Source organism: Lotus japonicus, chromosome 4, assembly GCF_012489685.1.
Source record: "Lotus japonicus ecotype B-129 chromosome 4, LjGifu_v1.2".
In the NCBI taxonomy this organism is placed as follows: domain Eukaryota; kingdom Viridiplantae; phylum Streptophyta; class Magnoliopsida; order Fabales; family Fabaceae; genus Lotus; species Lotus japonicus.
The window spans coordinates 83,329,962-83,351,071 of NC_080044.1; the positions used below are offsets into that span (position 1 = coordinate 83,329,962).

The window sequence follows — 21,110 nt, forward strand, 5'->3', positions numbered from 1 at the left end:
ATAGAACTTTTTTATTCTTCATTGTATTTATTGTTTTGTCCATCCATTTCACCTCATGCTTGTTTTTTTTTTTTCGGAATGCTTGTTGAAGCACCTACCAAAATTGACGAGTTTTTTTTTTTTTTTTAAAGGTTAATATAATCAACGTGATTTGTGTTTCACCAAGTGACCATGATGAAGTTTCAAAAAAAGAAAAAAGTGACCATGATGAGTTACAAGAGCAGTAAATAGTGCAAGATAGTTGAATGTCTTGAGACTGTAGCAGATTTGAATAAAATGATACTTTATAATGTTCTATTGAAACTTGAAGGAGATCACATTTAAAATGAATAACAAGTTTGATAAGTATATATAGTTCAACTATCGGTATTAAGACTTGTTGTTTCAATAATATTTACAAAACAAACAAATTCTACGATGAAAGTTTTTAAGATTCGATAACATAACAAGATAAAAAATTACCTTCTAAAAATGTATTAGTTGTATATATTAATAGATAAATTACTAAAAAAACCATTGTTAGTACATAATAGATGAATTTAACACTATGATAATGATATAACAAAGAGTTGTATTTGAATAAAAAAATTATCATTTAAAAGTAAATATAGTATTCATTGATAATTTTCTTTTGCATTTTCCCACCCCCTAACAATAATGGTATTCCCTGTAAAAAAAAAAACACAATAATGGTATTATTTTTAATTGGATGGTGTACAACTAAATCACCTTTAGAACTCATTTACTCTTCATCTAACTTATCAAGACAAAGACAATGATGATAATTCTTTCACATTTCATTCCATCTACATCCTTAGAGAAAAGGAAAAATAAAAGTAAAATATATAATGTGTTGTGATAAGAAAAAAAAATAAAGATAAAATGTAATGATAATTTTGTGTGACTGTCTCGTCTCCCATGTGTGGTTATTGGTGTATATATGATTTTTTGTAGAGAGTCTGCATATATACTAACTGATTTAGGTTTTAGCTTGTTGACCTATGATGATTGAGAACATTTTTGTGATACTATGACGAGTGATAATAATGACGAGGGGCGTGAAACAGGGTGCGACAGACGTGGATTATGAGTTCCTTGAGAGTGATTAGACATAAGTGCATGCCTTTGACCATCTCACGCAGCAAGCAACATACTGTAGTCATTATCGTGAAACTTACTATGGAGCAGACGAGCTAATTTCGAGACGCTATAATTGCGGACTACACTTCAATTTACCACCTCGTGGAGTTCTTGGCATTTGGATGTAGGATAGGAGAGATATTGTGTGCATCCACAATCTCTGATTCGTTGGTCTACACATATTGTTTCTTCTAAGCGTGATCTTTGACCTAATGATAGCGTGCAGGATGTAGGCCAACGAATTAGAGATTGAAAGCAAGAGCCTCGACATGACCTAGCTAGCGACTAACCCTAAATAGGAATGGAGGAAGCAGATGCCAAGATCTCACCACCCTTATCAAAGTTGTAAAGAAAAGGGGCCGTGGGAAGGACTAGTGAGAAATTAAGTGAAAGAGAGTGGACTTAAGACATCAACACAACATTAGTAGCAGTTACTAGTACACATGTCCCGTGAATATATGAGTGCATGCCCATAAGATAAGAAGATAACAACAACATTAACTCACCTCGTTTTACGAAAGGGCAACCTCTCTCTCTCTCTCTCTCTCTCACTCTCGTTTCATCCAACTCACACTCCTTCCTACTCTCCATGGACTCTATTTGGGTCCCTCCTCCTCCTCCGCCACCAACCGCCGTTCCCTTCACCCAGGAAGCCATCAATCACGCACCAGACAGCAACATCCCAATTAACTCCTCTGCCCCTGCGAATCATCCACCTTATGCTGAGATGATATACAGAGCAATTGAGGCGTTGAAGGAGAAGGATGGATCAAGCAAAACAGCAATTGCCAAGTACATCGAGGAAGCCTACACCGACCTTCCACCTGCACACTCCACCCTCTTGACTCACCACCTCAAGCGCTTGAAGGACACTGGTCTCCTCATCATGCTCAAGAAATCTTACAAGCTCCCTTCTTCTCTCCCTTCCGACATCACTCAGAATGCTGCTCAGCCTGTCCGGAGAGGACGCCCTCCCAGATCTGGAATTCCTAAGAGGCGCGGCCGCCCTCCCAAGCCCAAATCTCTCTCCAACGGGCTCAAGCGCCGCCCACCCAAGCACCAATTGCAGGCCACTGTCATCCCGTTCGCTGATCCTTCTCTCGCTCAGCCGCCCGTGCCAGTTGGCTCTCCGAGGCCCAGAGGCCGGCCCAGGAAAAATGCAGCTGCACTGCCGCCGCCTCATGCGGTTGGAGGTGTCGATTCCTCCCTGATGGTGCCAGGCCGTCCCCAGAAGCTTGCCGTCAGAGGCAGGCCCAAGAATCCTGCCGGAAGGCCCGTTGGCCGCCCGAAGGTGTGTTACTTTTTGCTGCTCTGCCTCTGCATGCTTCTAAGTTCTAAGCTATAATTACTCTTGTTTTGTAGTAGTGTTTTGTGTTTCTCTTTTGTTTCCGAGATTAACATTGTTTCATTTATGTTAGCTTGATAAGCTTATTTTAGTTAGTAAATATTGTTTTAATTTTTGTTGGTGGGGATTAAGTATTTTAGTCCATACTAGATTTTATTCAGTAAACTAAATAATGTCTCGTTTGACTTGTAGAAATATCTACCTGGTAATGAAGATCTATGTAATAGAAAATAAGCTGATTGAAAAAAAAAAACTAGTTTGTTATACTTTGTAGTATTAAGCAAGCAGAGAGGGGGGAGAATCTTGTATTACTTTCTACTTGTTATAGTTCTGTTTTTGAATGATCAATGCAGCATTTTGGATTGTAAATTTTATGTTTGACTTGGAAGTTGACTATGCAGGACATATGTAAACGTTGATTTGAAATGAACAAAATGTTTGATTTTGATTTTGAAAATAAAACTAGTTGTTTATATTTCTATGTGATTTTGAATATTCTTTCATCCCAATGTACTTATTTATGTGTTATGAATTCAATTACTTTAAATACTTTGTTATTTTTACTCTAAAAAATTTATGGAAATTGTTCTTATTTGCCATCCTTTTCTGTGGAATAGGGAACAACATCTGCTAATATAGCGCAGAGGATTGCTAATGAGAATCTAAGGAGGAAACTTGAATACTTTGTAAGTAGAAATAATCTTCCATTTGAACTTTGAAAGCTGATCATTTGTTTCAAAGATGTTATATTTCATGCCTTACCTCCATTGTTTCTTGTTTTACAGCAATCAAAAGTGAAGGAATCTCTTGATGTGCTGAAGCCTTATTTTGACCATGCAAGCCCAGTGCCTGCAATTGCAGCAATCCAAGAGCTTGAAATAGTGGCAACTTCAGACCTCAAAGCACCACTAAGGGATGTTCCTTCACAGAAAATTCCTGAACAACTACCATTGCAGGAACATCTACTACCCCAGCCACTGCCGGAGCCACAGATCACATATCAGCAACAACATCTCCAGACACAGCTGCATCAACTTTTTCAATTTCAACCACATGCTTCATTCCCAAGCTAGGAAGAGAGAGAAGACTTGCATGAGACTCAATTTGATTGAGAACCAGTTGTACAAGTGTGTTTAACAAGGTAAAAGATCTGTAAAATGAGTAGGAAGTAGTAATAGCTGAGTTTTCTCACTGAGAGTCAAATGACTGTGTACTGTCCATTTGAGTTTGTTGTTGTGCTCAAGTAGTTTAACCCTTGTAATAATAGTTAGATGTTGATGTTTCTGTTGTCATTTAAGTTTGACATAAATTTGACTTTTACAGCTTATTTGGTCACGTTAAAGTGTATGTTAGACCATTTTAAGCTTCTATTTCTCCTGTCTGTCTCTCTTCCTTTGTTGTTTCTATTTTTAGGTAGTATTTTTTATTGTCATTTCTTATAATTGGAGTGTTATGTGAACTTTATTTACTTTTTATTTAATCGCGTGAACCCTTTACCTGACAAGAATACAAATTATTTGATATGATTAGATTTGAGAGGATAAATTGTGTTCATGTATGATAAAAATGAATGAGGTAAAGCTTAGCAATACAAATTTAGAGCTGATGTGGACACTGACTGTCCGAAGGCGTAAACAAGGTGAGTTTGAGGAATGAATCAAAGCGATTGAGAAAGAAGAGAAGGTGGGACTGAACGCGAGGAACAGTCAACTGATTGCGTTAATGGTGTAAGGGAGTGAATGAAAGGGGTGTAGTCACTTGTTTTATAGGATTGAAAATTTAGTCTTTTCAATTCTAACTTAGTCTCTCGAATTGTCATTAATGAACATAGAAGAAAACTAGGTAAATCTAAAATGAGACTAAGACAACCCAATCTCCAAAAGTTAGGGAAAATTCTTGTAAACTTCCTGGATCTTCAAAATGTGCAAGCTAAGTTGAATGCTCAGTGTAGACTGTAGAGAACTATAGTAATGTCCCTCATCAAACAAAAATTGTGATGCTAAGATTAATATACTTTGACATTAAAGCAAGGTTAGGTTGGGTTAAGGACAAGCAACGCCGCCCATTCAGAATTGATCGGTGCTACAATGGACGCTACTAAGTCTTGGACATTTACTTATTCCAATCTTAGCTCATTTATCATGTTTGTTCTTGCCCTTTTGTTTTTATATCGTATTATTGCTTTGTTTTTATGTCAATGTTCTTATCTAATGCAAAGTGTGGTCTTGTGTGGAAATATATATACTTTATTAATTACTCCCTCCGGTCCTATTTATAAGCAATAAAAAAAAAATTCACATAGTTTAAAAAATGTAGTTAAACTAGATAAAATGCATTAAATTTGTCTTAAATTAAAATGAACTTCCAAAATTACCCTTTGTTATTAGTGTTGGAAAGTGGAAAAGAGAGAGAATAATTAATGAGACACATTTTACAAGTTAGAATTAATAAGGACATCATTGGAAAAAATTAATTAATATAGCTCAAACTTTCATTTGGTTCTTATAAAAAGGACCAAGATTTTTCTTCTCTTTCATGCTTATAAATAGGACCGGAGGGAGTATGTCAATAGCATGACTTTTTGCACGACATTGTGGCGCACTATTTTGGAGATCAACCAATCATATTTCATACTCATTTGTTGTTTTATGATGCAAAGAGAATCTGAGAAGCAGGGCAAATTATCAAGGAATGGAACTAAAGCAAGGCCAATTATCATAAACTTTAAATGGGTAATGGAGCTAATTGCCATGCTTAGGTAAAAAGTCAGGTACATAATTTGCCCCAAACTTGTGAACATAAGCTATAGAAAATTTGTAAGAAAATACTAATATTTTCATAAATAGTCTATGAAAAGAGCATGTATCATGACAAGCCCTTGCAATACGATTTCTACCAACCATGTTCATCTTTACACTTTAAAGTGGGGTTTAATATATAAATTATTAGAAACATAGTATCATTTACTCATTTAGGCAACATGGGACAATGAACTTTTAAAATACTCACAATTTTTTATTATGATTTTAATTTATTTTGAAATATTTATCATATTAAAAGTTACTATGTCAATGTTACAATTTTTCTTAAACCACATATGTGATCGTTAAAACAATTATATTCGAGGCAGATAAATTTTTTTTAGACGATAAAACTCTCTACCAAATAATAGAGAATTTGAGACGTCTACTTAAGTTGTAACAGTTCTGTTCGGTTGACCTACGTGTTTGATGATAGTAGTACTTACAATAATTAAAACAAGGTACTAGTATTTGACAATTTTGTAAAAATAAGAAAAGAGCATTAATGGGTACCGTTATCCGCGAGCAGCATTGAAAAGATAATTAAGATAAAAGGTTGGCGCAGAGTGCGGGCTAGTCATCTAATCTCACAAGGCATGGCATGAAGATGGAGATGAAGATGGAGATGAGGTTGGTTGCACATGAACAAAAGTAACTATTTTTTCCACTTCCACTCTAAAAGTCATTTGTCCTTTCCTCGAACTCATACTTGACAAAGATTGGTTTTGCTTCAAATAGCAAAAGCTACATTTTTCTTCCTTTCCTTTCCAACTTGTTCATTCTTCTATATCCCATTCATTCATTCCTCTACAGTTAAGTTAATTCTCCACAACCACTCAACTCAACTCAACTCAAACTCATTCCTCCACCACCACCACTTTCATTTGAGTTGGGTGGGACTCCTCAAAACACAACCACACATCACAAATTCACAACCAACAACACATAGAGAAAAGAGAAGGAAGAAGAAAACCAAGTTTAATTCCCTCCACACTTGGCCAAGTTCACTTTTCTATTTTCTTTACTTTCTGGGACTGTGAAATCCTTGTGTCTGACTCAAGTGGGTCATGCTTTGTGGCCCCTACACTCCCACTTGCTGCCAGTCTCTCTCTGTCTGCTGTCTTACCCTCTGCTTCTGCTTAGCTGTGTTGTGTTCTAACTCTAAACTCTCTTGTCTCTTCCAATTTCTTCCTCTGCTTCCACCCTTTTACAGAACACAAGGATCTATTGTATTGTTTCTCCATATGGGTGCCAACTGAAACTCATGTTGGTTTCCCTGTTTCCTCTGTTGGTGTTGTAGGATCATGTAATATTAAATCTTGTGTTTGTTTTTCTAGGGGAACAGGAAGCCACTCCATTTCAATTCAAGCACCCGAATCGCCTTGTTTGGGAGACAGGTTTCTTTTGATTTGATTGTTTTGGTTTCCGGGACTAGGAGCTGTTTGCCTAAGAGGGGTTCTTTCAATAGTAATTTCTCTAGCTACTAGTGGCTAATACCATTTCTCTGAGACTGAGATTGATGCTTGGTCCAAAAACACAATGGAGAGGTTTTTTTCATTCCTTTAACATTCAGCACTCTTCTAGCTCAGTGAAAAGCTATGAAGAACATTCTTAAGAAGTTTCATATCATGTCTAGTAATCAATCAGAGGATGCAAGAGGAGGGTCTACTCCATCAAAGAGCAACAAGTCCACTGATGGTTCATCTTCATCCCCTAAGAAGCTTTCCAACTGGTTGCATTCAGTTTCTAACAGGCAGTGTCCGAGCCCTCCATCTCCAAGCCCCGCCAGAGCAGAAAGAGTAGAGCCATCTGATTTGGTGAGCAGTGCTGGGGGTTTAGATGTTGCTTCTGATTCTGTCAAGTGTGATTCGGGGTCTAGCACTTCGAGGGATCCTGAAGTGGAAGAAGAATATCAGATACAATTGGCTTTGCAGCTGAGTGCTAAGGAGGATCCAGAGGCTGTGCAGATTGAAGCTGTTAAGCAGATCAGTTTGGGATCTAGTGACACTGATAATCCACCAGCAGAAGTTGTGGCATACCGGTACTGGGTAAGTGACTTAATTAGTCCGTTGACTTAAGGTTGAAGTCACACTCTTGTTGTTTTTACTTATGATGGTCCTGCCAGAACAAAAGAATCACTGTGTCACTATTACAAATAGAGATAGATGTACGGGTCTTACAAAATTTTGAAAAGAATTATGATGCAGAGATGGTGATTCATTAGCATAATCTGAATCTTGGAGTTGTTAAATGTAAAGAGCATGAAAAATTAAAAGGTATACAGGAAAGATATAGGACTACTTTTCTGTTGCAATTGACCTCACTCATGTGGGTTTTCCCCCTTTAAACTATCCTACACAGGTAAAATAGCATGGATAGCAAATCTTGATTGTTGGTAGAAAGTTGCCATTTGAAAATATATTTATAGCATTCTGAACAATGGTGTTGGATTGGAAATTCCAATATGACCCATCATCATTTGCAGGTGGTTGATGTTATATAATGACCACTGACCAGGACTTAAGTCTCATATACATTGATAAAGGATACTGAAGTAGCAGCTGAGATGCATTGCATGTTTGCATTCTGGACTTATATGACATACTTCTTGGACATTGTCATGTTAAATGATGTAGAATTTTAAAAATTGGTTGACATCTTGGTATGAAGATATGGGAAACTTCCTTTGGAGTTAAGGTTGTATTTAAGTACTCAGACCAAAATGTGTTTCTTCTTCTAAACTTGAGATCTTTAACTTAAAAATGAAAGTTGGAGACCATACCATACCATAAATCTCAGACTCATAATTCAAAGTAGCAGGGAAATAGAGGGATATTTCCATAGAATTCAAGGGGTGGGTGAAATGAAGGAACACTCTGAATGTAACTTGTGATAGAAAAGTACCAGTCAAGCATAAGGGAAAAGGTTTCAGCATAACTATAAGACCTATAATGCCTGTTTTAGGGGACTGATGGGTGGTAAAAACTAACAAGAAATATGAGCACAATGTTTTAGAGATAAGAATATTACAATAGCTTAGTGGACACACAAAAAATATAGGATTAGGAATAAAGGCACTAGTTATGGTAACTTTTATTGTGGATAAAATATCAGAGTCTCACCTTAAGTGGTTTGGGCATGTCTGGAGAAGATCTGTACATGTATGCCCCAGCATAGAAGGTTTATCAAATGGGAAATAGTCCAATAGTTAAAGATAGAGAGAGAGAGAATAATAAAAGGTATATGTTAAATCATTAAGAAGTAGGGTTTAGATTCAAATGGTCTTCTATTAGACATGATTTGTTATAGGACACTGTGGTGTTGTTTGCTTTTAGCCTACCCCACCAAGTTGGAAATGACTTTGTTGTAGTTTTAAATTTTAGGTTTTTGTGCATCGCCTTAAGTTTAGTTTTACAACAAAGGATGTCTTCTTCATTTAAGATTTTTAGATTGCTTTGATATAGTGATTATCAGCATCGAAAACAAATGTTAACTATTTAGATTTCGAATTAGTCACAAGACAAACTGTCCTGATTAACTTCTAATTTTCAATTATCTGGTATTGCATGATGTAATGTATGATGTGGCTAGCTATGCTTTGCTCGGCTGGTTTCCTCAATAGTTTTAGGATTATTATTTAAAATGTTATTTAATCTTATTATAAGATCTTACGTTATAGGCTTGAGATCTTGTTCTACCCCTTTATGGAAATAATTCTGGCTAGTTTCTGTGTTTACTTTTCAATGTTTGGCTTCAATGAAGTATTTGGTTTTTCACATTGTGAGGATTAGGGTTCACTTAGATTGCTCTGCATTGTTTGGATTGTTAAGGCGATCCATTTATTGAACGGTGGTGACATAAAATGACTTGCTCCTATGAGTCACTTGGTTACTTATTTCTAACTTGTCCTACTTTATATTCCTTTCTAACTTATCTCATATGGTAGATTTATCCGTGCTTCACAGAATTACAATGCTCTTGGTTATGATGACAAGATCTCAGATGGTTTCTATGATCTGTATGGGATCTTAACCGAGTCAACCTCTACAAGAATGCCTTCTCTTGTAGATCTGCAAGGTACACCAACCTCAGATGGTGTCACATGGGAAGCAGTCTTGGTCAACAGGGTTGCTGATTCCAATTTGATGAAACTTGAGCTAAAAGCTCAGGAGCTAGCAGCCAAGTCAAGAAAACATTCTGAAGTAGTTGTAGATAGTAATTTGGTGCACAATCTTGCAGTATTAGTGGCTGAGTATATGGGTGGATCAGTTGAAGATCCTGAAAGCATGTCAAGAGCATGGCGTAGTCTTAGCTACAGTCTAAAAGCGACCCTCGGTAGCATGGTTTTGCCACTTGGTTCACTGACCATTGGATTGGCTCGACATCGCGCATTGTTATTTAAGGTATTTGTCCTATCAATTTTTTTTTTCCGATCTGCATTTCAATTAAGGATGTTCTACCAATTGCATTCCTGAGATAATATCAAGAGAATGAGCAATTATGACCACTATATGCTAAGGGATTTTTGTTATACTCTTCTAAACCATTTCCATGTAATAACATATTTGTGCATTAAATATAGGTGTTAGCTGATAGTTTGGGCATCCCATGTCGGTTGGTTAAAGGACTGCAATATACAGGTTTGGTCGATGTGGCGATGAATTTTGTCAAGATCGATGATGGAAGGTAACTGCTGTTAAAGTTATATTTTGGTGGTGTAGTCAAGTAGGCAATTTTTTTGTTTATATATAGTTCTCTCTTCATGGACATTGAAGCAAAAATTTTATACACACATCAATAGATTTACTCGATTTCTAACATCAATACACAATTTGAGTGGAACATGGATGAAATGGTGATACTCAATGCCTGCAAGTTGCTGAGCTTGTTATTATGTATCTATAAGTTGTGATTGATATGAATTTCAGGGAGTACATTGTTGATCTCATGGCAGCTCCTGGAACACTTATTCCATCCGATTCAACAGGTTCACATGCCGAGTATGACGAATCACCTTTTGTAGCCACTCCATCAAGAGACCTTGATTCATCTCATATAGCATCATTCAGCAGTGGAGCTGGAAGTTCATCTGAAGAAACTTCATCCTTTGGGATTCTTGAAGGAAACAGGTCAAAACATTCTGCTGATTCAGGGAAAGAATCTTCTGTAAGCATGCCAGCTACTGACAAGGAAGAACCAAAGAAACCTTTGAATGAGTTCAAAAATATCCCTAATGTAGAGAAGACCACAGCTAGGGAATCTCTTAGCAGACCTAATAATTATCCATATACGCATGGAAGATCTCCTTCATGGACTGAAGGGATCAGTTCCCCTGCAGTACATAGAATGAAAGTCAAAGATGTTTCCCAATACATGATTGATGCTGCAAAGGAGAACCCAAACTTAGCTCAAAAACTTCATGATGTTTTACTTTCAAGTGGTATTGTTGCTCCTCGAAACTTATTTTCTGAAATTTATCATGAGCAGTTAGGTTCCCCAACTGAGGCCAAATTTCCAACTGAAGAAAAAGATGAATATAAACAGGAAAATGTACAGCAAAAGGCTAATTTTGATGATAATCTAGGTCCTGCTAAATTTTTGCCTCCATTGCATCCCAATAGAGTTCATTCCAAAGCAAATCCTAGGAGTCAGCTGGAGCATTCTAAGCCTATCGAAGGTTTAGGAATAGGTCTTCCTCTTCAAACAAGGGAATCTCCTGGACAGCATGCGTCGTCTCAGGCTGAAGCAACTGAGGTCAAGTACGGGAAAAATGTCCCAGTTGCTGCTGCAGCAGCTGCTGCCGCTGCTGTTGTTGCATCTTCAATGGTAGTTGCTGTGGCAAAGTCAGGCAGCGACTCAAATTTTGAGATTCCTGTAGCAGCAGCTGCTACTGCTACTGCTGCAGCTGTGGTAGCAACCACTGCTGCTGTCAATAAACAGTGTGAGCAGGGTAGTCGAAGTGATGGAGATACAGAAGGTTCAGGTTGTGAGCCAAAGGGTAGTGGTGATGGAGAAGGGGAGAGAAAATCTGATAGATCAGTTGGTAATGATAGCTCAAAATCTGATTCTGCGCTAGATGATGTTGCTGAGTATGACATTCCCTGGGAGGAAATCACAGTGGGTGAGCGTATCGGACTAGGTATTGACTACAAATTTCTACAAGACTTGTATACACTATGCTAGATTGCGGGATCTGGATCCTTTCATGTGGATACTTCACATGATACTGTCATGTTAAATTTTTTTGTAGTATCTTTCTTTTCATACCTTTTAAATAAGTGAGACTCTGAATATTTATGAAGAAAGAGATAGACACAGATATGAAATGACACTGTCATGTGACATGAAAGGATCCTAATCCTAGATTGTGCAACTTTTTATGGGAGCACTTGTTTATTATCTGGTGTTATGTAGAAGAATTCATTGCAACTTCGTGGTGTATGTTTGGCATGCAGGATCATATGGAGAAGTGTATCGTGGTGAATGGCATGGAACTGTGAGTTTCTTATCTTCATAATACTAACAAATTATATTATTTATCATCCTTCTTATGTTATGCATCATTCTTTTATTTATCCAACTATTTTATTTTTTTGCAACAAAATTTGAGCTTTTATGGCTTCACTGCTGCAATTGCACCTTTGTATATTGCAAATGCAACAAATTATAAACTGTAATTTTGTTAATTGAACACATTACCCTACTTGACTACCTCTTATTTATTGTTGTCACTTGTCAAGAATTTCATGGGTGGTTTCCTAATGTGTTGTATATTATAGGGCTTTTTAATATCCTGACAGCATGTGTCTTCTCTTTGATTTGTAGGAAGTAGCTGTAAAGAGGTTTCTAGATCAAGGTATCTCTGGTGAAGCCCTCGAAGAAATAAAAAAAGAGGTACAAGCCTCCTCTACTTCCTCAGAGTTTTCTTCTTTTGCAATTTCTATTTATTTAAGTTCATTAATGATTCCATTGAAGTAAAGATTACAGCCTGGTTTGGTCATGTGATGAGAAGATCAATAGATTAGTGAGATATGTAGATCAAGTATAAGATAGTCTGATTAAAAATATCTATCATGACTTCTTTGGCCCATTGAATTACATATTTCATTATGTTTCCAATCTGTCTTACTAGCCTTTTCCTTAATATATCTAGTTCTTGGGGTCAGATTTACCAATTCAAAAATTTCTCAAGATCAATTTTTAGGTTTTGCAGACTTTACGTAATATTGGTTGTTTGTTTTCTACATATCTCGTTTACATGTCTATATGATTGCTTGTTAAGATCTCTAGTAATTCTTGCTGTAAAATATTTAGATATTTTTTGAAACATGTGAAATATTTAGATGATGAAAGTGCGTATTTAATATATGATATGAATTGCAATAGGTCCAAATAATGAGAAGACTGAGGCATCCAAATGTTGTTCTCTTCATGGGAGCTGTAACTCGACCGCCAAATCTTTCAATCGTAACTGAATTTCTTCCAAGGTAACTTACAATTTTTCATTTCCTTAGTTTAATATGAGACCGATTTTTGCACATTCGCAATATTTTGGAAGTTGATATTTACTTTCACTACCCAGGTAACTGTTAATTGATACTTGCTAGATAATTAATCAGAAAAAGCGTCAGAAATTTTAGGTTTACTGTATTTTGTGTACATTATAGAATGAAAACTTTCCAAGGGTATTAGTTTTATTTCGTTTGTTTCTTTTTGGAGAACATTTCGTATCATATTTTGATTATTTGGATATCTTTTGCAGAGGGAGTTTGTATAGATTAATTCACCGACCTAACAATCAATTAGATGAGCGAAGGCGGTTGAGGATGGCCCTGGATGCTGTAGGCAATTTGTTTTCTTTAAGTGCAATCAATGAAGCAGATTATTTGTTATAATAACCTGTCTCCTCTGACTATTCAGGCTAGAGGAATGAACTATTTACACAACTGCACTCCTGTGATAGTACATCGTGATTTGAAGTCCCCAAATCTTCTCGTTGACAAAAACTGGGTTGTAAAGGTGCTTGTTCAATCTTATAATAAATGTTCTGCTTAGATCCCATGTCAATCAAGAGAGATAACATAACCAATCCTTATCTCATGAGTTAGCTTTTGGAATTGAGTTAGGTCTAGTGCAAATTTTAAGATGTTCTTTGATGGTGCAGTCATTGCTATTTGTTGATGTATGTATTCTTTTTTAATAGGTATGTGATTTTGGATTATCACGGATGAAACATAGTACATTCCTTTCTTCCAGATCAACTGCAGGAACAGTAAGCTATCATACTTTTTATTTCCTTATTCCTGTAGTTGTTGTAAAATCTGTCTCTTTCAATTTTATTCTTTCATCCTCTTGTTTGGTTGTTCCATCTGTTGCATAATTTAAACATAATCATATGCTTATATATATGCACACACACACACACACACACGCACGCAAATCCAGACCCCTGCTATATCTTTTAAATAGTTTTTGAAGGGACAAAATTTCTCTCCCAATAGGTTTTGAAAATACTTCTGCCTGTGCCTTTTAGGCACTATGCTTTTAGAGATCCTTATTTGGGCATTGTTGATGACATTCATTTTCTTGCTTTATCATTCTGTTACCTGCAATGATGAATGACAGCTTCAACTCACTACAAATGGATATATTAGTTACTTGACTTCATTATGTATAATATGTTTCAGGCTGAGTGGATGGCTCCAGAAGTGTTGCGAAATGAACTTTCAGATGAAAAGTAAGCTAAGTTATTGTGGTATTTGTTATTAAAACACTGCCCTTATTTCGGCTCTTTTACTTAACATTGCCAATAAGAAATGAATGACTAGCACATTGTGCTTGCTAATAGAAATTGCAAATCTTTTGTGTAGATTTTACTAGTTGTATGTGACTGCATCCTGTTTACTTGGTCTATCCTATCTTTTCATCGCCTTTGCCACTTTTAGATCTCATGATTTTATGATGATAATAAGCTGTGATTCATTTTGTTAGGTGTGATGTTTATAGCTATGGGGTCATATTATGGGAACTGTGTACTTTGAAGCAACCCTGGGGAGGAATGAATCCGATGCAAGTTGTCGGTGCTGTGGGTTTTCAACATCGCCGTCTTGACATTCCAGATGATCTGGACCCTGCCGTTGCAAACATTATCAGACAATGTTGGCATACGTGAGTGTAATTTTTTGTCTTTTTGTCCTTCCATTCTGTACTGAATCAAATATGCTATATTCTTTTATTGAATCATATAGAATATTGTTATTGTTGCCTTGGTTTGAGAAATTGTCCTTCTCATTCTGTTAAGACTGTTTGAGTAGTACACCTATGAGGTGCATCTTTGGATCAACTTCTCTTTCATCAGATGCAGTTCTGAAGCCCATAAGCTTCTCCCCAGAATTGATTCTGGCTTCAGAATCAATTGTATAACCGTTTCCAAACATGGTGGAACAGAACAATATAATATGATTCGAACAAATCCATACAAATAAAAGTGGAACATATAATATGATCTTTTGAAGGGCATATATAATAAGCTTGTGAAAGAATTTGCTTTCTACAATGAGATGCATGACCATGTGTGTTACTTTTTGTATCATAGAGATCCAAAGTTGAGACCTTCTTTTGCTGAGATCATGGCTGCGCTGAAGCCATTGCAGAAGCCAATTACAGGTTCTCAAGTGCATAGACCAAGTGCTCAGTTATCAAGAGTTGCTGAAGACCCTGCAGGATAGGAGACAATTATACAGCTAAAGGATCCTTTTCATTTTACTGCTGAAAAAGTGGGGGGAAGTTGTAGAGTATTTGTCATTTGGAATTAAAAAAAAGTGATTGGTCTAAGATCATAAGCTAACCTACATTCTTATTCTAAGTTTTCCCTCCATTTCTCTTCTGTAATATACAATGCAGCCACTGTTAGGTTGTACCATTCTGTTGTACAAAATTCTTTGACAAATGTTGTAATCAGCATTTAAATTTTGATTTCCTAAAATAGTAATGAAAAGTTGCAGCTGTAAGTGAAAATATAGTCTTTTTTTTAACAAGTAAACTTGTGAGTTTGTGTTTGGGTTATAATTCTCCTTCAAATAAACTTGTACAATGGTAAAGGTAAAAAAAACCCTTAGACCCAAAAAAAAGGTAGGAAAGAAGTATTTGCCTTTAAACATTGATTGACGGTAAAGTCTAATCTTAAATTTATTTATAATATAATTTTAATTTGAATAAATATATGTAAATTCATATTTGTGCATGAGTTTTGGGTACCCATGGCTATCCACAAATATTTTAAAATCCGGTCAAAATCCACTTAATGGATATAACTATGTCATTTTTCTTTACAAGATCTCTAACTGTCAAATACTTCAATTGCAAATGCTTAGAGCCACTAGTAGTTTTATTATTTTGGCCTATTATTTTTAGTGGAGAACACAGCTGCACTATTATCACAACAAAGCTTTAGTGGCCTAGCAATGGAATCAGCAATACGAACCAGATTTCTCAACCAAACAGCATGAGTGGCAGCAGCATAACAAGCAACAAACCTTGCACAGTAGAAGAGCCAACAAGAGTTTGTTTCTTACTTTTCCAGGATATCGCACCTCCAGCTAGCATTTCTGTCTATGGATACTACATGTTATCTGCTTAACACGTAATTTATGTGTTAGTTGCTTAGTTTTTCGGCCAATTGCAACAGTTGCAACAACTAACAAAAGGCTAAGATGGATGGAACCACTATATGGATGACCACACAATTAGGATAAGGTGGGGTTGGGCAGCTTTTAAGATATTTCTTTTGGATTTCCTTGAATTGTATCTAAACTAACCAAATTTCTTAATTATTATCATCTTGAACATGGCTACTTTCTTTGGTTCCCCACCAGTTTTCTCCCTCCCCCTTACAAGAAACAGTCATCACATTGCTTCATCATCACCAACACCTCCACCAATTCCTCCCCAGCAATCTCAGTCCCCAACTGCGTCATCTTCACAATCAGTTCAGGGCACTGCCAAAGCACAGCCACAGAACCCCATCAAACCTGTCACTTCATCAACCAAGGTTGATTCCACAGATTGGATAGCCACTTCCTTGACCAGACGGTTCGGGCTAGGAGCTGGTCTTGCATGGGTTGGTTTTCTTGCATTTGGTGTTGTCTCAGAACAGATTAAGACTCGCCTAGAGGTTTCTCAGCAAGAGGCAAATACAAGGTCTGTGTTCCATCATAGTACCTGTAGAAACACATTATGAGCTTTTTCATCCTTAAAAAACATCTAATACTCCTTAAGCTCCAAGCCTCCAGCAGAAACTTATGACATTGAAAATATAAATATGTGATTACTTCTTTAAGGAAATTGATATCGAAACTATCTATATGTTTGATTCCACTGCAAAATGTTTTAGAATTACTTCTGGCTAGACGCTACGAGCTTTGAACTTCTGAGTAAATGTGTCTTAGATTCCACGCATATTATGGAAACTATCTACTAATAGTATGTTTGATTTGATTCCACTGTAAAATGTTTTACAATCACTTCTGATTAGACTCCACGAGCTTTTAACTTGTGAGTTCTGAGTAAATGTGTTTTGCATTATGTGCATATTGTGAAACCAAACATGCAAAAGGTTATAATTTAGTTAGTTCTTCTTGCAATGATTAATGCCATTCTTGTCTTTGTATATAGGGACGTAGAGAAGGAGGAAGAGGTGACACTTCCTAATGGAATAAGGTTCATTATCTTTCATATTCTCTTAACTAGTTATGCAAATTGTATACTGCAATTGTATGCCTCATTTTTCTGATACACAAAATCTCTTGAACTACAGGTACTGTGAATTGAAAGTTGGTGGTGGCGCTTCACCAAGACCAGGTGATTTGGTTGTGATTGATATCATGGGAAAGGTTGAAAGCACTGGAGAAGTATTTGTGAATACATTCGAGGGAGACAAGAAACCATTGGCTCTAGTAATGGGTTCAAGGCCATATAGCAAGGGAGTTTGTGAAGGGATAGAATATGTGCTGAAAACTATGAAGGCTGGAGGCAAAAGGAAAGTAATAGTCCCTCCCCAGTTGGGATTTAGGGAGAATGGTGCTGATTTAGGCTCTGGTGTGCAAATTCCTCCACTTGCAACACTTGAATACATTGTAGAGGTTGACAAGGTTTCCATTGCACCTGCTTGATGATTGATTAAGTGTAAGCATGTAAATTATGCCCAAATCAAGTTTTTCTCTAGTGCTGAGCATTGTTGATAATTCCTTAATCCAATAATGCTGTGTGCTCTGCATTTATCATATATAATTTCTCATTTCTTTTGTGATCGTTTTTGATGGGATTGAAGAGTATTCATGTTAACAATCAAGAACTTTCCCTTACTGATGGTGAGACATTTTTTATTTTATCATTTCTTTCAAACTAAATATATTCAAGATCATGTGCTATCCTAACTTGATACGTTCATTTCTTTGGTTACTTGACTGAGACAGTCCAAATTTCAGTATATATCTCTATGATTGTATCAAAATTCTTATAACTGATGCCTGGAAATTTTAGTTTACATTGAAATCATAGAAACATTTATAAGGAAAGTGAGTTATAAGAAACAAAGAACTAAAAGTACCAGCCTCAAATACAAGCAACTGATCTATTAAGGATAATCCATGCTTTGCCAATGCGTAAGCAACTAAAAAAATGAGAAATTGCGAAGATAGGATTTGACGAGTTTAAAGGTAAAGCTCAATTGACACTTGTGGCGTTAGAAATATAATTATTCATGTGTCATTTATGGAAACAACTTAAGCATTTGAGATAATTTATTCTTGACATGTCCTAGTTGTCAAAATTACTTGGTTACAAGATCATTGGTTTGCGGAACTAGTGACGAATATTTGAGAGGGAGCTTCTGTGGCTCTCAACTAAACCCTTCTCTAATATTCCGTTGCTAAATCCTTCGGTTTGATGTGGAATTAGGGACAAATTACTTTTCCATCGCTAACAGGTGGCAAAATGATGACAAGAATTTGTGACGGATTTGGTTTCCGTGTCAACATTTTATGAATGGATAGTGGATGGGCACGGCATTGAAAAGTCGATAGTAAGAATCTGCGTGCCTGCGCACATTGACATTGATTCACAGCCATACATACATTCATACATTGACATGGTCTTGCCTCGCAGTGATTCTTGAATTCAATTCAATTCAGCGTTGTGTTGCGTTGCGTTGTTACCAAGTAAATTAAAGTAAACTAGTTTGAAGTTTCCATTTATTCATCAAACGACATGTCGTATTCTGAACCGTAGAGACACACACACACTTGCCCCTTCATCTTCATCTTTTTTATCTTCATCTTACTCAGAGGCAGAGCTCCTCACAAAATAAAATGGGCACTGTGATTGACTCTCATTTCTTAGGCCTCACCGCCATTGTCACTGTAATCAATCAATCAATCAATCAATCAATCTTCCCCTTCCTTCCTTCCTTCCTTCCTTCCTTCTGTTTATTCAATTTAATTTACTTTAATTTAATTTTGCAGATTGGGTACCAGTTCCTGTTTTTCATCATCACTGCACTCCTCAAATTCGACAAGGTCACTGATTTCGCCGGAAGTACCAATTTCGTTATAATCGCTCTACTCACCCTGCTGCTCAAAGCCTCCTGGCATTTTCGACAGATTGTCCTCACTTTCTTTGTTGTCTTATGGGGTCTCCGCCTCGGCCTTTTCCTCTTATTCAGGATTTTGCAGTGGGGAGAGGATAGACGTTTTGATGAAATGCGCACTAATTTCGGTAGATTGGCAATATTTTGGATATTCCAGGCTGTCTGGGTGTGGGCTGTGAGTTTGCCTGTTACACTGGTTAATGCAAGCGACAGAAATCCTTTTCTACAGATTGAGGATATAATAGGCTGGATTATGTGGACTCTAGGCTTTATTATTGAAGGTACAGCAGATCAACAAAAGCTGCGTTTCAAAAAGTCCCCAGAAACTAGAGGGAGGTGGTGCAATATTGGACTGTGGAAATATTCTCGTCATCCTAACTATTTTGGTGAGGTTAGTACTATTATTCATTCCTTTCAAATGAATCTATTGCTTCCTCTTTTATAGAATAACTCAGCTAATGCTTGTCTAAGAGCATGAATGCTTAACTCAGATATCTCATCTTTTATTAATAACTAGTGTAAAACTGCTTAACTCAGATATTGCTTTGGTGGGGGATTTTTGTGGCATCTTCACCTGTACTCAAGGGTGCTGAATGGCTAGTAATCATTGGACCAATCTTCCTCACATTGTTGCTTCTTTTTGTCAGTGGCATTCCGCTGCTTGAGGTTTGCTTCTTAGTTCTTACTTAATTTGCTGAAATTCTGCTGCAATTTCTGCCTGTCCTCATGATTAATTGTTTAATGGAGCCAGGAATCAGCAGATAAGAAATTTGGTAATGTGGATGGATATAGGAGATACAAAGAAAGAACCAGGTTAGTTTACCTCATCCATGTCATTATTTATTTTCATTGTACCATTAAGGGGAAACAACTAACCAAATTATTGTTTCAGCCCTTTAATCCTGTTACCTCCACCGGTCTATGGAAAGTTACCCGCATGGTTCAAAACAATTTTTCTCTTCGAATTTCCATTCTACAGTCGTAATCTCCCACAACAAGAACCAAACTGGTGAGAGCCGAGGCCATCCACTTTCATAACATTTTTTTTGCCAGAAATTTTTGTATTCTGCCATTTTGGATTTCACGAGCATGGATATTTTGTATTTGTCAGAATTAATATTTAAAGTTATGTCAAGGACTTATCAAGTAGCATTTGTTGGAAAGAAAAGAGAGTAATTCTCGAGATTGTCACTTAGGATTTTATTCATGACTGTTATGTAGATTAGAATATCTGAAGCCCTGGACTATAATGGAAGCATAAATTAAGAACACAATGGCAGTGTTTTAAGCTTATTAGTTACTGCATCCTAATGCCCTGGACCAGCAATTTGAATGCTGAAGCTGACAGTGCTGATTGCATAAAATCTGGTAGTTAATTCACCATAATCCCGTATCCACCTTCTCCGATGAGATTTTCTGAGCCAAATACAAAAATCTTAAAAATATATGTAGCCTTTGTACTTAGTACTTTCCTACTCTTCTTACTTACGAGTTTTAGTGTTTAAAGCTTTAAACTTGATCCAAAGGCTCCAGGCTTGCATGTCAATATTGAAGTTTCTAACTATTAGGGATATTGAATTGTTTGGAAGGGTCAGATTCTATTGCCTGCAATGATCTGAAATGCTTCAAAATTCCTTAATATATGGTATTAAATTATTTACTGTCTGGTCAAGGTGCAGAACAAGCAGTGGGCAAAGCAGTGATGCTCACAAAATTGGCTAGCTCTTGGAATTTGTTGGATTTCCCCCCTCCAGAAGTTGCAGTTTCCACGGTCGCCTGCCATGTTTACAGATATTCTTTTAAGGCCTTGTTATGAATGTTATTGTTTGGCTGTTATCTTTTTTTGAGATATACATACAATATGTTGTGCAAATATTCTCATCTTCTTTCTTCTTTTACAATTATCATTTTGGACCCGCAGCTTTCCAACATTGAAAACAAATATTCTGTACTTTTTAGTTTTTGTATTCTGTTAAAAAAAATAGTTTTTGTATTCGCTTGCAAAAATCATTTTTGAATTCTGTAGTATGTTAATTAATTTTTCTCCCGCTGACGACTTGTTGGGAATTTAAGTGAGTTTAGAGTTTAGAGTTCGACATTGTTTATTGTTAAGTGTTGTGCTAGATAAAGATAATGAGAGAACATACTTATATATCTAATATATGATATCCAAGTTTTT

The 21,110-nt window shown here is 36.5% G+C and overlaps 4 protein-coding genes across 6 annotated transcripts; all 4 read left to right on the forward strand.

The window, feature by feature from the left end:
- The first annotated feature begins 1,612 nt into the window (after positions 1 to 1,612).
- Positions 1,613 to 3,855, forward strand: LOC130711692 (histone H1-like). Its single transcript, XM_057561406.1, has 3 exons — positions 1,613 to 2,431; positions 3,103 to 3,171; positions 3,271 to 3,855. The coding sequence occupies exons 1-3, from the start codon at positions 1,730 to 1,732 to the stop codon at positions 3,556 to 3,558; spliced, it is 1,059 nt and encodes a 352-aa protein (XP_057417389.1). The 5' UTR covers positions 1,613 to 1,729; the 3' UTR covers positions 3,559 to 3,855.
- Positions 3,856 to 6,039: 2,184 nt separating this feature from the next.
- On the forward strand, positions 6,040 to 15,303 carry LOC130714063 (probable serine/threonine-protein kinase SIS8). The gene is made up of 13 exons (XM_057563920.1): positions 6,040 to 7,334; positions 9,252 to 9,689; positions 9,869 to 9,972; positions 10,215 to 11,425; positions 11,742 to 11,782; positions 12,112 to 12,180; positions 12,673 to 12,773; positions 13,049 to 13,127; positions 13,207 to 13,305; positions 13,490 to 13,558; positions 13,974 to 14,023; positions 14,278 to 14,454; positions 14,882 to 15,303. The coding sequence occupies exons 1-13, from the start codon at positions 6,885 to 6,887 to the stop codon at positions 15,012 to 15,014; spliced, it is 3,021 nt and encodes a 1,006-aa protein (XP_057419903.1). The 5' UTR covers positions 6,040 to 6,884; the 3' UTR covers positions 15,015 to 15,303.
- A 785-nt stretch (positions 15,304 to 16,088) lies between these two features.
- On the forward strand, positions 16,089 to 18,947 carry LOC130714066 (peptidyl-prolyl cis-trans isomerase FKBP17-2, chloroplastic). Of its 2 annotated transcripts, XM_057563925.1 has the most exons (4): positions 16,089 to 16,485; positions 16,960 to 17,004; positions 17,102 to 17,469; positions 18,807 to 18,947. In XM_057563925.1, the coding sequence occupies exons 1-3, from the start codon at positions 16,133 to 16,135 to the stop codon at positions 17,454 to 17,456; spliced, it is 753 nt and encodes a 250-aa protein (XP_057419908.1). In that variant the 5' UTR covers positions 16,089 to 16,132; the 3' UTR covers positions 17,457 to 17,469; positions 18,807 to 18,947. The 2 variants fall into 2 exon arrangements, with proteins under 2 accessions (XP_057419908.1, XP_057419907.1); XM_057563924.1 differs by lacking the exon at positions 18,807 to 18,947 and having other exon boundaries at positions 16,090 to 16,485; positions 17,102 to 17,648.
- On the forward strand, positions 18,401 to 20,924 carry LOC130714065 (uncharacterized). Of its 2 annotated transcripts, none has more exons than XM_057563922.1 (6): positions 18,401 to 18,704; positions 18,807 to 19,322; positions 19,469 to 19,597; positions 19,683 to 19,744; positions 19,824 to 19,940; positions 20,605 to 20,924. In XM_057563922.1, exons 1-6 carry the CDS (start codon positions 18,654 to 18,656, stop codon positions 20,651 to 20,653), a joined length of 924 nt encoding a protein of 307 aa, XP_057419905.1. In that variant the 5' UTR covers positions 18,401 to 18,653; the 3' UTR covers positions 20,654 to 20,924. The 2 variants fall into 2 exon arrangements, with proteins under 2 accessions (XP_057419905.1, XP_057419906.1); XM_057563923.1 differs by having other exon boundaries at positions 18,416 to 18,704; positions 20,611 to 20,924.
- The last annotated feature ends 186 nt before the right edge of the window (positions 20,925 to 21,110 follow it).